Genomic DNA, 16,394 nt, shown 5'->3' on the forward strand with positions numbered 1-16,394 from the left:
TCTCGTTGCTCGCGCGGAAGCGAATATACATACAGTTTATATATATATATATACACACAGTGCTCGGCCGATCTTCGGCCTCTCTATCCGTCGCATAAATATGGGAACGGTTAACAGTTTACTGTGCGCGCAACAGTGACTGTTTTCGTCGCCGGCTTCAAAGCCCTAATTATCGCGGTGGCGGTGGCGGTTGCGTTTAAATCGCCGCTCATGCGATTTGCAGCTAGGGTTTCCATTCCGCGTCTTCTAATTTGGTAATTATGGAGAGATCTGGAGGGAGGGATCTCAGCGACTTCGCCGACCGTACCAGCAGCTCAATTTCTGGTGAGCGACTTTTATTATCTATTTGAATTTGCAATGTTTCAATTTCCGAGCTGTATTGTGCGTTGTGAATTGATTTTGTTGCATCTTTTTGGTGTGTTGCTTGATGCAGATGCGGCGCTGTTTGATGCTTCGCAATACACTTTTTTTGGGAAAGGTGAGGTGGATGAAGTGGAATTGGGGGGATTTGAAGATGAATATGGCTCTGCGCCTGGAGTTGGTGGGGAAGATGATCTGAATGAGTATCATCTGTTTGACAAAGATGAGGTGAATTATAGAAACTACATTTGTCATATTGCAGTAGTAATGGTTTACATTGCAGAGAACTGTATGCCTGTGTTGCATATGTCTGTATAAGGTTGTTTTTTTATTGTGTTGTTGGCCTTTTTCTGTATTCTTGTTCTAATAATATGATACTTCTTCGTTCTAAAAAAAAATCTAATCTTCAAATTTGACACTTGCATTTGGTAAATCAAATAACATAGCATCACAGTGGGCATCAAATCATTGTTTGTTTTTATCATGGGACTAATGTTATGCTTGTATATTGTATCTACTGCTGTTAATTTATCAGTCATGACAAGATTTTAGTAACTTTTTAAGTTGTTTGTTGGTTAAATTCTTCACTTGATTATCAGTATTTGTGTGCTTAAACATTAATTGTATTCTTTTGTTCTTTTTTGCAGGGATCAGGATTAGGACAATTATCTGATATTGATGATCTGGCTACTACATTTGCTAAGGTAATTTGTACTTGACTTGGCTTTCAGATCTTGTATACAGTGGTGTTATGGTTCTTCATTTGCTTGTTCATGTAATGCTATATGCATTTATTCTTATTATTTTCTTTTGCAGTTAAACAAAGTTGTTTCTGGACCTAGGCATCCTGGTGTTATTGGTGATCGAGGATCTGGATCTTTCTCAAGGGAGAGTACGTTCTTAGAATTTTAGCTATTTTCAAAATCATACTTCTTTTTAATTACTTGTGTTTCTTCACCCCACATGCACGATGGCACTCATACTATAGTCACCAAAGGGTCTCTTGTCCTTTATTAGATATGGTTTATGATATAATTTTGCAAAGGGGCGTAATCCCTTAGGACTTCATATGTTACTCATATTAAGAGAAATAGGATTATAGTGCACTGCTGCTACTGCAGCATGTTTGTGACGATGAAGTAAATTTGGTAATAACAAGTACCATTCCTTTCCATAGGCAGGATGTTGGTTTAATATGCCACTGGCCCATAGTGTTCTCCTCTGTTGGGATTTTAGTACCATTATGGTTTCTTGAAAGGCTAGGGATAAAAATGCCAATTTACACAGTTCAAGGGAAAATGGGCATTCATGATTTCTTTGAGGATTAAAAATTCAAACAGAATACACAATTTGAAGATTACTTAATTAATTAATTAATTATTGACTGACCACTTTGAACTCATATGCAAATATGCACAGTAGTTTCCATGCTGTATAAGAAGCTCCAGGATATCAATTATGAATGAACTTTATTTGCCTTGGAGGCAATATCATTAGTTTTTTGCTTGTTGCCACTTTATAGAGCTTCAAACTATGTCATGTCTGGGGTTTAGCATGGTGATCGTGGCCCATGGTAACTGAATTACTGAGGAAGAATGCTTCAACCTAAATCTTAAGATTTGCATCAAAGTTCTCATTTGTTACTTTTATTTGCTATTTAGTTATCTCTGAATGATACTGGTAGTTTTGTACATATGAGGGCTAGAATAAGTTGAAATTGTATAATTTACTTACAAGTATGTACTTCCATTTTCCAGATTATATCGCTTTGTATTCCTTTTTTGTCTTTATGCTTCTTGAATCAGCAGATAGTTTTGTGATTCATGTTCTATTATTTCAGGCTCATCAGCTACTGAATGGGCACGGGAAGCAGATTTTTCTGATTGGGGTGACCATCACATGTCAGACTCGGAGTGCTATGAGGAAAACAAGAGGTGGTCATCACAGCCACATATCTCTTCATTATACCGCCGAGAATCTACATCATTATATAGAACATCATCATACCCTGAGCAACAGCAACCGCTGCAACACTGTTCTAGTGAGCCCATTTTAGTCCCAAAATCATCTTTCACTTCTTTCCCTCCACCAGGATCTCAACAAGCTTCACCAAATAGTGCTCATCATTTTAGTTCGTCGTCTCTTTCTGGTGGACCCCAGTTGCAAATTTCTTCTTCGAGTAACTCCTCATTAGCTAATTCTGCTCTTCTTTTGTCTGGCATGCCACGTGGATACCATTATAACCCAAACATGTCACGTTTATCCTCACCTAATATCTCACGTCACAACCAACTTCAAAATCAATGGAGCACTCATGCTGGTGTCCTTCATGGAGATCAGTCTATTCTCTTAAACAGTGTAATGCAGCATCAGTATCAAAGTGGGTTATTACCATCACATCTGCTGTCCCCCCAGCAGCTGAGAGGACAGCTTTCATTCCAACCATCATTAGCCCATTTTTCAGCATTACAGTCTCAAATATATAGCACTTACCCATCTCCTTCACAGCTAAAAAAGTATGGATTAACAGACAAGAAAGAAGCCAAACCGAAATCTGGAAAGAGCAGACATTCAGTCAGATTTTCTCATCAAGGCTCTGATGCCAGCAGTCATAAGAATGAGACTAATTTTCCACAAATTAGATCTAAGTACATGACTCCCGAGGAGATTGAAAGCATTCTTAAGATGCAGCTTGCTGCTGCTACGCATGGCAGTGATCCATATATAGATGATTATTACCATCAAGCAAGACTTGCTAAGAAGTCTGCTGAAACAAGGTCAAGGTTTCGTTTTTGCCCATCTCACCAGAAGGAACAATCTTCCCGTTCCCGTAACAGTTCTGAACTACAGCCACATCTCCATGTTGATGCTCATGGAAGGGTTTGTTTCTCTTCAATTCGCAGGCCGCGTCCTCTTCTTGAAGTTGACCCTCCTCCCTCTGCTTGTGGGGATAGTAATGCTGAACTGAAATCATCTGAGAAGCCTTTGGAAGAGGAACCAATGCTTGCTGCGAGGGTAACTATTGAAGATGGCTTGAGTCTTCTTCTTGAGGTCGATGACATTGATCGGCTGTTACAGTTCACTCAACCCCAAGATGGTGGGAGCCAGCTTAGGCGGAAACGCCATGCTTTATTAGAAGGATTAGCTGCGTCTCTTCAGCTAGTTGATCCCCTGGGAAAAAGTGGAAATACTGTTGGGCTCTCCCCCAAGGATGATATAGTGTTTCTACGTATAGTTTCCATGTCCAAAGGCCGGAAACTTATTTCAAAGTTTCTTCAGCTTCTCATACCTGGTAGCGAGCTTGCTCGAATAGTTTGCATGGCCATTTTCCGTCATTTAAGATTTTTGTTTGGTGGTCTGCCCTCTGATGAAGAAGCAACTATAAGCATTAACGATCTGGCCAAAAGAGTCTCTCTATGTGTTAGTGGAATGGATCTTAATTCACTCAGTGCTTGTCTCGCAGCAGTTGTTTGTTCCTCCGAACAGCCGCCTCTTCGTCCAGTAGGCAGCTCTGCGGGAGATGGTGCATCAGTCATTTTGAAGTCTGTTTTAGAAAGAGGCACAAACTTGTTAAGAGATCCTCAGTTTAGTGGAAACTACAGCATCCCTAATCCTGCCCTTTGGCAGGCTTCCTTCGATGCCTTCTTTGGTCTCCTGACAAAATACTGTGTGAGCAAGTATGACAGTATAGTGCACTCGTTATTTGTTCAGAGTGCACCCAACACAGACGCAATTGGTCCTGAGGCTGCAAAGGCTGTAAGTAGAGAGATGCCTGTGGAACTTCTACGTGCTAGTCTGCCTCATACTGATGAGAGTCAGAAGAAATTGTTACTGAATTTCGCTCAGAGGTCAATGCCCGTTACTGGATTCAATGCTCCTGGTGGAAACAGCGGACAGATAAATCCCGAATCTGTCCGAGGCTGAAATGGAAAGTATCTAGAAGCTCTGAATTGTGAAAAAACAGTGGTCTGGAAGCCACTATCTTGGTTGGTTCTTCTTTTCAGTTCTGTTCAAAGTCTTATTGCGGCAGAGATTGAGACAGAGCATGTGTATACGTCGGGCAGATTTTAACGCCTTAAGATTCTACATCTTAGTCTCTTCTAATGCCAAAGATCCCCTCTAACCCGACACTCCACTCTGGCGGTGTCTCATCCCTTTTAGGTCCGTGAAAGGGTTTCTTTTCTGCTTCCTTTTTATTGTTATACTTTCTTACCCCTTTTACACGACTGTGAGTGACTGAATTCTATGTCGAAAGCTCTTGTATGCTTTTAAATCTAAAGAGCTTTTTGTTTTGACGCATTTTCTGTAACTCTGTTTGAAACCTTTGGACTCTTAAGGGTGAAATGTACAGCTAAGGTATGGCATTGGCATTGACGATGGTGGTGTTTTCTCTCTTGTTCGTTTTGCTTCCTCCGTAGAAATTAGGAGAGCCGGTGTCATCCTCTGGGATATGGGCAGTAATGTAGCTTGGGAGATGGTTGTTTTAGAGGAAGCTTGTAATAGCATCAAACAATCTTGTAAGTTGGATTTTCTGGGATTCTACTAGCCCATTTTTACAGGCTTTGTAGATCTCTTTTATGGTTCTCTCTCTCTCTCATTAATTTGAGTTTCTCTCTGATTTGCCATATTTTCTTTTTGGGAGTAATGGTATATTGTTGAATAAATGTACTTTTGTTTGGTTGAAGATGTTTGGCAGGTTTGGTTGAAATATGGATTGGAAATTTGCCTAATATTTGGACTTTGGGGGTTTAGATATATATGAAAGGACTATGTGAGTATCTATGAATGTAAAAGCCACAAAAAGCTATAATTTGTAGGTTGAAAAGGAGATAGACAATTGAATTTGAGCTTTATATTCAATGTCATAATTGTAATTAGGCAGCATAGAAACTTGAGTGAAAAAAACTACAAAATCAATGTCTAGTGATTAATATCAATAACAAAATATCAAAATCAACTTATACATTTTATAATGACTATAAATATGATATGTTAGGTATCTATCATAACAATATGGGAGACTTTTAGTAGATGTAGCACTCTTCAATCTTTGTTTCTCTCTTTCCTATTCTTTGATTTAGGTATTTTCCTTTCCTCTTTCTCAAAAACAAATATATCAAGACAAAAAGGATTGTCTAACGAATTCATCACCATTGATAAAATTATTGGAAGACTAAAGTATTTCTTTACACGATTTGTAGAAAAGCCTAGATACTTTTATAATAAAATTCAATTATGGCTAAAACAATTAAAATTATAATTAAAAATTAATTAAATTTTCAAGGAATCCTAACCTAAACCAATTAATTACATATTTAAAATAAAATCAAGATATATTGGTAGGTAACCCCAGAAACCGACAATATCCAATAATGGAAATATTTTAAACAAATATATTAGGTGAATTGTCAAGTTGACTTCAAAAATAAATTTTGCTATACCGTCTTCATTAGTTTTGTTTTATTGCTTCCATTGTTCTTAATGACGAGAAATTAAATTACAAGAGTATATTTAAAGTAATTACTTTGCTTAAAATGGAGCTGATAAAAAAGGATAGTTATTAATTAGTGATTTCACATGGGAAAGGCTTTTTCTTCATTCTCATCTGCGTTGACTGACAGCATTACAATAAGATAATATATTTGACTTTTTCAATTAATCAACAATAATTCCAGCAAATTAAAAGATTACAACAATCAATTAAAAAATATAATTAATTTTTAAATAACGTGATAAGAAGTTGGCTAGGGCTGCACGTTTCAACGTTAATGTCCCAATCAAGAAATTTCATACCATAATTTATTTATTTTATACTATTTCTAGACTATTGATAAATAATAGTAATATTATTTTTTAATCACGATTAATTTTCACAACTACGATTCTGTTTTTAATTTCCTAAATATATGGCTAATTGAATACTATAATGCAACATTTATTGCAATTTACTACCTTTTGACTAATTAAATTGGTTAATACTTACTTAATAAGCTATAAATCCTCAGCATCGGTTATTTCTGCACCGGTAAAATTTGTAATCTTTTAGCATTTGATAATATAAATTTGTAACCTTTTAATTAGAAAATATATGTAACTGTTTTTGCTTCTAATTAACAAAAATGACAATGTAAACGTCTAAAGACTAGGTAATAAATTATTCAAATATTGACATCCCTTCAACAAATCAAAAGCCAGATTACTAGCAATATTTTCTCCAAATGAAATTAAAAAAAAAAAAGCAAACAAAGGAAAAGTCTTTAACTTTGAATAACTACATGAAATTAGACTAAGTCTCTTTCTCTCACACAAAAACACACACTGAGATGCATGGATGTCTCATTGGTTTCATGGCAAAATTTGCGTGCTAAGCATAATTGCAATCTCCTCATTACAAGGCTTTGTTCATCTTTTGTTGTACTCATCAACATGGTCCACTTTTCTTCCATCACACAATATAATGCTCATCAGATTCTCTTAATCACTCCAGATTCATGATTCATTCACTCCCAATTACCTACTTATAACCATTTTTATATGTTTAAATACATCTAGAGAGAGAGTTATATAAACCATTTGACATTTGAGCTTTGATTATTAATTGGTCTCTCTTGTCTCTTGGTCTTTAAAAAGGTACTAACCAGCATTTATTCTTTTTATTTTCTTCTTCTTAAAAGTTTGTTCTTTTCATCGATCTCATGCAAATCTTCATCAAAATCAGATAATTGGAATTTGGTATTCTCTTTCTCTCTCTTTGTCTTTATTGATTGCATGGTCATTGGTGTGGAATTCTTGGAAATGAAACAAAAAGTGTGAAAAAGATTCGATTTTTATGGTGGGATTATGAGTTCTTGATGATTTGATTATGTGGGCTCTTATGTTTTAATATGTAATTACCTCATAGGGATTAGTTGATCTCGGAATTTTATACTATGATTCTATTCCATACGTAATAATGACTGCTCACTGGCAATTTATGTCTTTTTATACTGATTTATTACTTGTTATGAGCTCACATTTTGATAAAGAACGATTCTTGGCATCTTTTTTATTTGAAGGTTCATTTCATCTCTTTTCTTGATCAACCAGAATGATTTTTCTTGTTCTAATTTGATGATCATTAATGTTGCCAAAATCCAAACTTTTGAAATGCAGTGAGGATATATAATTCAAGCTCATTGACTCATTGCATTGCATCCTCCATTTATAAGGTGAAAAACCTCGTCTCCTGCTTCGAGTTTTTTGGAATTTTTGAAGTGTGTTTGTTTATTGTGTTTGTGTTGATATACTACTAATCATCTAATCATAGTTTATGGATATTTGAAGTGCTAAAAAGAACAAGATTTCTTATAGGTACAGAAAAATTTTAGTTTCAAAAGCCTTGATGAGTGTATGATTGGATGTAGTTCTTCTGCCTTGATGAAAATTTGGAATGGATTTAAACGGTGTTTCTTGTTCGATAAGAGGAACATCATGCTTTTCATTTCTCTGTATTCTGCGCGGTTTTGAGATGAAAATCAAGATGTAGCAAAGTGTATTCATGGGAAGTGTTAGCTTCAAGCTTGTTTCTAGTGAGACAGAGATCATTGCAAATTGGATATATTTTTTTCTTGTTGTTAACATCATCCAAATGGTGTTTTCGTGTTCAAGAACTGCTTGTTTCGAGTCGTGTAGAGTCTGCATTCAACAAGAATTTTTGTAGCTGAAGAAGTGTTTGGTTTCAAGCATTTGTTCTTTGTTTCAAATGAGACAGAGATCATTGCAAAAATTGGATATTTTCTTTTGTTGTTAACGTTATCTGAATGGCGTTTTCTTGTTCAAGAACTGCTTGTTTCGACTCATGTAGTCCTCTGCATTCTGCGTGGTTTTGAGATGAAAACGAGATGTAGCAAAGTGCAGAAGAAGTGTTAGTTTCAAGCATATGATTGCACAAATTAGATGTTTTCCTTTGTTGTTAACGTCATCCAAATGGCGTTTTCTTGTTCAAGAACTGCTCGTTTCGAGTCTTGTAGTCCTCTGCATTATGCATTTCGAGCAAGATGTGTAGCAAAGAGCAGAAGCAATGTGCTTTCAATGGTGTTTTCTTGATAAAGATAATTACAGAATCACATCTTTTTCCTTTGTTTCAATGAAATTTTAAAGTGGAATTCAATGGTGTTTTCTTGTTCAAGAACATCTTGTCTCCACCCTGCACTATGTTGTGGTTTTGAGACGAAAAACGTGCTGAAAATATGCGTTAAACCAACTCCATCTCGTCTCAGATGACATATTAAGCCTTCTGTTCTGCTCCATCCTATGATTCTTTCGTGCTAATCCAAATCTCGCGCTGCAGGTATGGATTTCATGGAAACGAAACGACGAACCAACTTAACTAGGCAGCTTCTCGTGGTGGCCGGAGTCACTGCACTTCTCATTCTCATCATCAATTGGTCTAATAGCACTTCAACATCTCTCAAGGTATACCTTTTTCCCCAATTCCCTTATGCATCACACACTTGAGTTTCTTGCTGATTCGATCTAAGATTTTCGCGCGCGTCTCAGTTCTCTCAGCACGAGCCTGGAGTCACACACGTGCTAGTGACCGGAGGGGCAGGCTACATAGGCTCCCACGCAGCTCTTCGCCTCTTAAAAGACTCATACCGCGTGACTATAGTGGTATCTCTCAAATCATTCCCATAGTTAGACTTATGCATATATGCAGACGGATGGCTTAGCGCTTTTTTTTTTTGTAGGATAATCTCTCCCGTGGCAACCTTGGCGCCGTTAAGGTCCTCCAGTCGCTCTACCCCGAGCCCGGGCGTCTCCAGTTCATCTATGCCGATTTAGGAGATGCATCTGTGGTAATTTTTGGCCTAATGTGGCCTAATTTGGCCTAGTTTATTGAAAAAAGTTAGTAATTTTTTGTGTTGTTGAATTAGGTGGACAAAATATTCAAAGAGAATGCATTTGATGCTGTGATGCATTTTGCTGCTGTGGCCTATGTTGGCGAAAGCACGGCCGAGCCTCTGAGGTGAGACGTCGTCGCGTTACACCACGTTGCAGCAATAGCGTGCTCGATCTTAACCCTCGATGTGATGCAGGTACTATCACAACATCACCTCGAATACCCTCGTGGTGGTGAAGGCTATGGCGGCCCACGGAGTCAAGACTCTGATCTATTCGAGCACTTGCGCGACGTATGGCGAGCCCGAGAAGATGCCTATTACGGAGGTTACTCCGCAGGTTGGTTTGGCATTGTCTCGATCGATTTTCCTCGGGTTGAAACGGGACGTTTTAGAGTGGTTTTTCGACGTGTTTAGGTACCTATAAATCCGTATGGGAAGGCCAAGAAGATGGCGGAGGACATGATTTTGGACTACTCGAAGACCTCGGACATGGCTGTGATGATCTTGAGGTACTTCAACGTGATCGGGTCCGATCCCGAGGGGAGGCTCGGGGAGGCCCCTCGTCCCGAGCTGCGCGAGCAAGGGAGGATCTCGGGCGCTTGCTTTGATGCGGCTAGAGGCATAATCCCCGGCCTAAAGGTTTGTTTTTCAACGTTGACCATATGTAACAAAGATATATTTGTAATTTAATAAATAAAATAACTAAGTAGTTTTACTAAACGCAAGAACGAGACATACTAAAAAGAAAAATACTTTACAAATAATCATAATATGACTAAATAGCATTACTCTGCGTTTGCAGATAAGAGGAACTGACTACAACACTGCGGATGGAACTTGTGTGAGGGACTACATAGATGTCACTGACCTAGTAGACGCACACGTCAAGGCTCTGGCACATGCCAAGCCCAAGAAAGTCGGAATCTACAACGTTGGCACGGGAAAAGGTTCGTCCCTTCCTCGTCTCCTAAACTAGAGCTAACAAAACCGGTCCGACCGATAAGTTAGAGGGGACCACAATTTTTCGGCCTAGTCCAAATGTGTCAATTTGTACAAACTGACATGGCCCGGCCCAAATCTCCGCAGAAGTGTATACGGGCCGGGCCCAAAATAATTCACTGGCCCGGCCCGGCCCAAAAATCCTACATTTAAAAATAAAGGGTCTTACTCGATATTTCGAAACACAGGTAGCTCGGTGAACGAGTTTGTGGCGGCCTGCAAGAGAGCGACGGGTGTGAACATCAAGGTGGACTACCTTAGCCGGAGGCCCGGGGACTACGCGGAGGTGTACAGCGATCCTTCGAAGATTTGGAACGAGCTGGGATGGAAGGCCAAGTACACGAATCTTGAAGAGAGTTTGTCGACTGCTTGGAGATGGCAGAAGGCACACAGGAATGGCTACAACACTTGAAACTTAATTGGATTTGAGTCTGATTTTTTGTGATCAATCCATGTTTTTGTGAAGAGAGAGAATGCATGATTTATTGTGTGTTTCTCTCTATGAACATGGTATCACCACAGGCCAAGAAGATTCATTTTTTTCTGTGTATAAAAAGGAGACTATACATGTGAAACTATGCATAAAATTATGAACAACTAGTAACATTGTATTTTCATACTATTATTAAATGGAGAAAAGAAAGAAATATTACTTTTGATTTTTTAGGTGGGATTATGAAATGCCTATATTCAAGAGTTTACGTGCCATTATTTAATTTTTCACTTAAGATAATACTCCCTCCGTCTGCGAATAGGAGTCTCGTCTTTTCATTTTAGTCTGTCCGTGAATAGGAGTCCTAGTCCACTTCACTTTTACCATATATGGTAATATGATCTCACCTTCACCTAACTCATTCCACTCATATTTTATTTAGAACTAATATATACAAGTGGGACCTCTATTCCACTAATCTTTTTCCATCCACTTTTCTTAACATTTTTTAAAATCCATGCTGCCAAGAAATGACACTCCTAATGGTGGACGGAGACAGTAACAATTTAAATAATAAAATTTGAAAAAAACATACAAAAACCATGGAGTTTTATTTTTTTTTAAAAAAAATTATCAAATCTCTTGTTGAAAATGATGTTAGTTATTGAAATGTTGTAGTACTATATTTATACATTTTCAAAATTAAATAAATTGAATTACAATTGAAAATATTTATCCTAAAATAAAGAAAAATAGCATTTCTTACTCAACCACGTATTTGAAACAAGAACCATACACGCTTAACCACAGTCCACAAGATCACTTCCATTGGACTTTAATTAATCAATTCTGCTCAACAAAAACTGTAATTCTTAGCGCAATTCATAGGAAACATTGATGGCTTTGCATTTGAGCAACGCTTGCTTCTCTGCGATGAGCAGGGGAAGTAAAGTTGGTGCAGTGAGAGGTGTGGCTTCTGAGCAAGGGAGTGTGGCGGTGAAGACAGCTGAGGTGGAAAAATTGAGTCTTGGAGGGTCCCAACAGCAGGTGACCCGGATTGGGATCGGAGCTTGGTCGTGGGGCGACACCAGCTATTGGAATAATTTTGAGTGGGATGGTGAATTTTCATGCCTTGCTTCTTCTTATTCCCAGATTTTGTTGATTTAGTTGTGGTTGTAATCTTTGTTTGTTTCTATTTTGCCATTGTTAATGAAGTTTCGTTGCTGTTGCTGTGTGTGTGTGTTGAAGAATGTGGTGGTTTGAGTTTCATTATGGTTGTGATTTTGCTGTTTTTGATGATGAATGGGAAAATGATTTTGCTTAATTTTGTGTGTGTGTGTGTTTGATGTTTTGTTTTGATTTTGTTGTGATTGTAATCCTTTGTTTGTTTATTGAAGTTGTTGATTTTATTTTGCTTTTGTTGTTGTGAACTGTCATTATTGTTGTGTGTGTGTGTTGAGGAATGTGGTGATTTGAGCTTCATTATGGTTGTGATTTTGCTGTTTATGATGAAAATGGAACATGATTTGGCATCTGTGAAAGATGAACTGGCATGGAGTGTGATGAAATTCTTTATTTATTTATTTTTTTTGTATGTGTAACATTTTTTGATGTTTACTCTAATGAAATTCTGAGAATGAAGAAGATGACGTTTGCCCTCATTTTACCCCTAATTGTATACGGAAAATCGAAAAGGCAGAGCTTTGTGATGATGGATTGGGCAATGGGAAGTTTTGCATCATTTCACCATTGAATTCTGAAATGAGAAACTTATTTGGGAAATGATTCATTTTCAAATAGGACACTTATCCGGGGATGGATAGAGCGTTGGTTATAGTTATAGATTTGAAATCGATTATAGATGTTAATGCAGCTGCAGGTAATGGCTAGGGAGAATAATCTCAAACTTACTTTTCTTGTAGCATTTCTTGACACTCCATCATGATTGTATTGAGCTATGAAGTATATTTTCAATGTTAGTGTCCCCTCACAGAGTTTGTGAGCGCGTGTGCGTGTTCTTGCCTGAAGTGAAGCAATATGGACTGAATCCTACATACATTGCTTTCGTTTCTTGAAAATCGGCGCTCATTGATATCCAAACACCGTTATGATAGTGTTGGAATTGTGAAAAATGATGTACTAATGTTGCCCTTATGATTTGATTACAGATAGGAAAATGAAGGCCGCCAAGGCTGCTTTTGATACGAGTGTCGATTGTGGTATAACCTTTTTCGACACTGCAGAGGTTTATGGCTCTCGGGTGGGAAATGGTTTGGTTTTTCAAACTATTGCTTAAACTCATTTCATTAACTATCCACAATTTACTTAGAAAAATTGTTATGTTTTGCTGTTGCAGATGTCATTTGGTGCTATCAGCTCTGAAACACTTCTCGGAAGGTAATGATAGATCGCAGTCGTGACTGAAAAAACGCGATTTCTTTTCCTTTTCTTGATGATTGAGGTGTTTTATTTTGCTAAGGTTCATCAAAGAAAGGAAACAAAGGGATCCAGAGGTGGAAATTGCTGTTGCTACTAAATTTGCAGCTCTACCGTGGAGGCTTGGACGCGAGAGCGTTGTTTCTGCTCTGAAGGAGTCTCTGTCTCGTCTCCAGCTGCCGTGTGTTGAGCTCTACCAGCTGCATTGGTATATGCTGCAGATTTCGTCACTTTTTTGTCGTGCAATTTTTCCTGCATAACTGATTTATTTCCTCGTGCACGTTTCAGGCCGGGAATCTGGGGAAACGAAGGTTGCTGATGACTACTACCTTTGCATATTTTGCATTGAAGATTAACGGTTATTCTTAGAAAATTTGGAATTGTTTTTCTAGGATATATCGATGGCCTAGCAGATGCCGTGGAGCAAGGCCTTGTGAAAGCCGTTGGAGTCTCAAACTATAGCGGTAAATTTTGTGACTGATCTTCGAATTTTGTCTATTGTTCGTTATGTTTTCGTGAAGAGAAGTGGCACGAATGAGTTTTTGGTTGCAGAGAAGCGCCTTCGTGCTGCACACGAGCAACTCAAGAAGAGAGGTATTCCTCTTGCTTCGAACCAAGTGAACTACAGCCTCATATATCGACTCCCAGAGGAAAACGGTGTGAAATCTACCTGTGATGAGCTCGGGATCACATTGATCGCGTATTCACCAATCGCTCAAGGTGCCATTCTTGTGTGTGTGTTTTTGAAGAAAGTGTTTTTGTTTTGGAGAAAGAAGGCCTAATTTTGGTTGTTTTTCTTGAATCTTAGGTGCTCTTACGGGGAAATATACACCGAGCAACACGCCATCTGGCCCTAGAGGCCGGATTTACACCCCCGAGTTCATGTCAAAAGTGAGTCCTCGTAGGGTTTAAGGTTTAGTGTTTAGGCTCCAATTCTCTAACTTTCCGTTTCTGCAGCTGCAACCTCTTATAAACCGGATCAAGGAGATAGGCGAGAGCTATGAAAAAACTCCGACTCAGGTTCGTTTCCTTGCTACATTTCGTTTTGCACGAATATCTAAACTTACTGCACCTTCAAAGCGACGTTGAAAAGGCTTTTAATATTTGTCATGTGATTGGGAATTCGACCAAAGTTCGTGATTTTTTTTAGTTGATCAAAAAGTTCGATCACAGGTAGTCTTGAACTGGTTGATAGCTCAAGAGAACGTCGTTCCAATCCCCGGAGCCAAGAACGGGGAGCAGGCTAAGGAGTTTGGTGGAGCAATCGGGTGGCGGCTCACCAATGAGGAAGTCGAGGAGCTACGGTCCATGGCCTCGGAGGTCAAACCGGTCATCGGTTTCCCGGTTGAAAAGTTGTGAGGTTTGCTACAACATCAGCTTAATTAGCCCAAACATTTTTACATATGTATCATATGTTCTACTGAACTCAATTCTAGATTAAGACATTTAATAGATGATGGAAATGTATAATAGTAATAAAATTATTAATAGTTTGATTTTAGGTGTTGGAGGGAAAAAGTTACTAGACCATATGCTTTCTCAGTGACATTTCTCAAAAGAAAAATTGTTAACACTCTAAATTCATGATTTTTTGTAGTAACTAATACATTTCCTTTTTTCTTTAAGAAAGCTTGGGCTGCAAAATGCAACTTGACATCTTCATAAAAATGATTTGACATTTTTTGAGAACAATAAATGACAGGAGTATAAAATAAATAAAAAATTGAAAAAGAAAATCTAAATCAATCATATTCTATCAAGAACAAAAGTGGGGTTATGATTATCAGAATCTTTAAATTTTAGCAGATAAGTTATATTCTGACACATTCAACACTGGCGGCTCCCATAATTTCTCACCATTGTAGTAATATGTAATTATTTTTATCTACAAAATGATTTTTTTTTTTGCATATATACAAAGTATGGTAGAACTCCACTAATTAGCATAATTATTTTTGGTGTTAAAAGAGTTATTCAATTATTATTTAATTAATTTTGTTTTGGTTCTAATTAAGCTATTTGATACTACAAATTTAAATTTTATATTTGAATTAAATTAACTTTAATCTAAGAAATGTTAACTGCCAGAGAATCATTTACCAATCATTTCTAAGGGTTTGTATTCAATTGTAACTTTGCATCTAATCATGGATGTCGAAGAAGATTGTGAAACAACCTAGAAAGAAAAAGTCAAATAAAATTAATAAAGTCAAATAAAATTAATACTCCTATCAAATACATGTATTCATATGATATTCAATTCATGATTTAAATGCTAGTAGATGATAGAGAGAAAAGAATCGAGAAAAGGAAGCCAACTTTCAACTACATGTATTCAGACCATATATCAATATAAATTCTTAATATGACTCATTAATAATATATACAATTAACATGTGTATAATGTGACAAGAAAATTACATTACATGATCAACACATCTAAATTTATTTCATAACATGATACTCCGTATGAATAATCCTCCCTCGTATCAATGAAATTAGTAAAATAGGAGATAAAAAATTATTAGAATGATTTCTTTAAATGAATTATACAATAGAACTTTTTTTGGGGTATTAAATTCCTAAATTTTCACAAAATTCTAATTTTGCATATTAGCTTTGAAATCCATACATAAATTGTCAAATTATTGATTTGTTTTTATTTTGCAATAAATTATTTTGCTCAAATATAGCTTAATACAATGCATAGTTCAACAAATGAAATTATTTAAATTAATATAATACGATATTATTTTGTTACCTAATAAGATAACTTCATTTTTATTCAAGTCTGATAGTGTCGCGTAAGTAAATCATAAAACTATGTCAACGTCGAAATCATTGGTTGCAAAACTACAACAAATCAATAATTTGATTGTGAAATCAGAATAAATTAATAATATTAATATATAGTAATACAAATTTATGTAAAATTTAAAAATTTACATGTAAATTATCCTTTTTTTTCATGGCCCCAAAAAACATGTAACAGCTGAATCTAATGGCACCACAAAATCCCACAACAAAAGATATTCTCATCCAATGTCTAACTACTTTTTGCAAAATTCATCACTTTCTTATTAAACCCAAAAAGATAAGGTATAAAATAGTGAATAAATAATTGGAGTACTCCCTCCAGTTGAAAGGCATCAGCTTTACAGCGAATCTCTGAGTCCACGTGGCGATCTGGGTGCTCGTTTCTTGATCACACCACAGCTGTTCGTTATTGCTTCCGGGCCCACGCTATCCAGCCTCACCAATCAGAACTGGCCGCGTGGGACAGG

General features: G+C 37.1%; 3 protein-coding genes across 3 annotated transcripts; all 3 read left to right on the forward strand.

Moving 5' to 3' along the window:
• LOC125188658 (protein PAT1 homolog 2-like) lies at nt 1-4,985 on the forward strand. Its single transcript, XM_048085646.2, has 5 exons — nt 1-324; nt 434-588; nt 1,008-1,064; nt 1,177-1,252; nt 2,201-4,985. Exons 1-5 carry the CDS (start codon nt 261-263, stop codon nt 4,282-4,284), a joined length of 2,436 nt encoding a protein of 811 aa, XP_047941603.2. The 5' UTR covers nt 1-260; the 3' UTR covers nt 4,285-4,985.
• Nucleotides 4,986-8,652: 3,667 nt separating this feature from the next.
• Nucleotides 8,653-10,898, forward strand: LOC125188073 (UDP-arabinose 4-epimerase 1-like). Its single transcript, XM_048084814.2, has 8 exons — nt 8,653-8,814; nt 8,899-9,012; nt 9,090-9,197; nt 9,276-9,367; nt 9,438-9,579; nt 9,657-9,881; nt 10,045-10,189; nt 10,430-10,898. The coding sequence occupies exons 1-8, from the start codon at nt 8,692-8,694 to the stop codon at nt 10,651-10,653; spliced, it is 1,173 nt and encodes a 390-aa protein (XP_047940771.2). The 5' UTR covers nt 8,653-8,691; the 3' UTR covers nt 10,654-10,898.
• Nucleotides 10,899-11,445: 547 nt separating this feature from the next.
• Nucleotides 11,446-14,611, forward strand: LOC125186966 (NAD(P)-linked oxidoreductase superfamily protein). Its single transcript, XM_048083456.2, has 10 exons — nt 11,446-11,791; nt 12,843-12,934; nt 13,031-13,071; nt 13,154-13,318; nt 13,399-13,421; nt 13,503-13,574; nt 13,663-13,830; nt 13,919-14,001; nt 14,068-14,130; nt 14,284-14,611. The coding sequence occupies exons 1-10, from the start codon at nt 11,572-11,574 to the stop codon at nt 14,467-14,469; spliced, it is 1,113 nt and encodes a 370-aa protein (XP_047939413.2). The 5' UTR covers nt 11,446-11,571; the 3' UTR covers nt 14,470-14,611.
• Nucleotides 14,612-16,394: the final 1,783 nt, after the last annotated feature.

The sequence above is a fragment of the Salvia hispanica genome, chromosome 5 (assembly GCF_029641045.1).
Source record: "Salvia hispanica isolate PSC_SH4W2 chromosome 5, Shi_PSC_v1, whole genome shotgun sequence".
NCBI lineage: Eukaryota > Viridiplantae > Streptophyta > Magnoliopsida > Lamiales > Lamiaceae > Salvia > Salvia hispanica.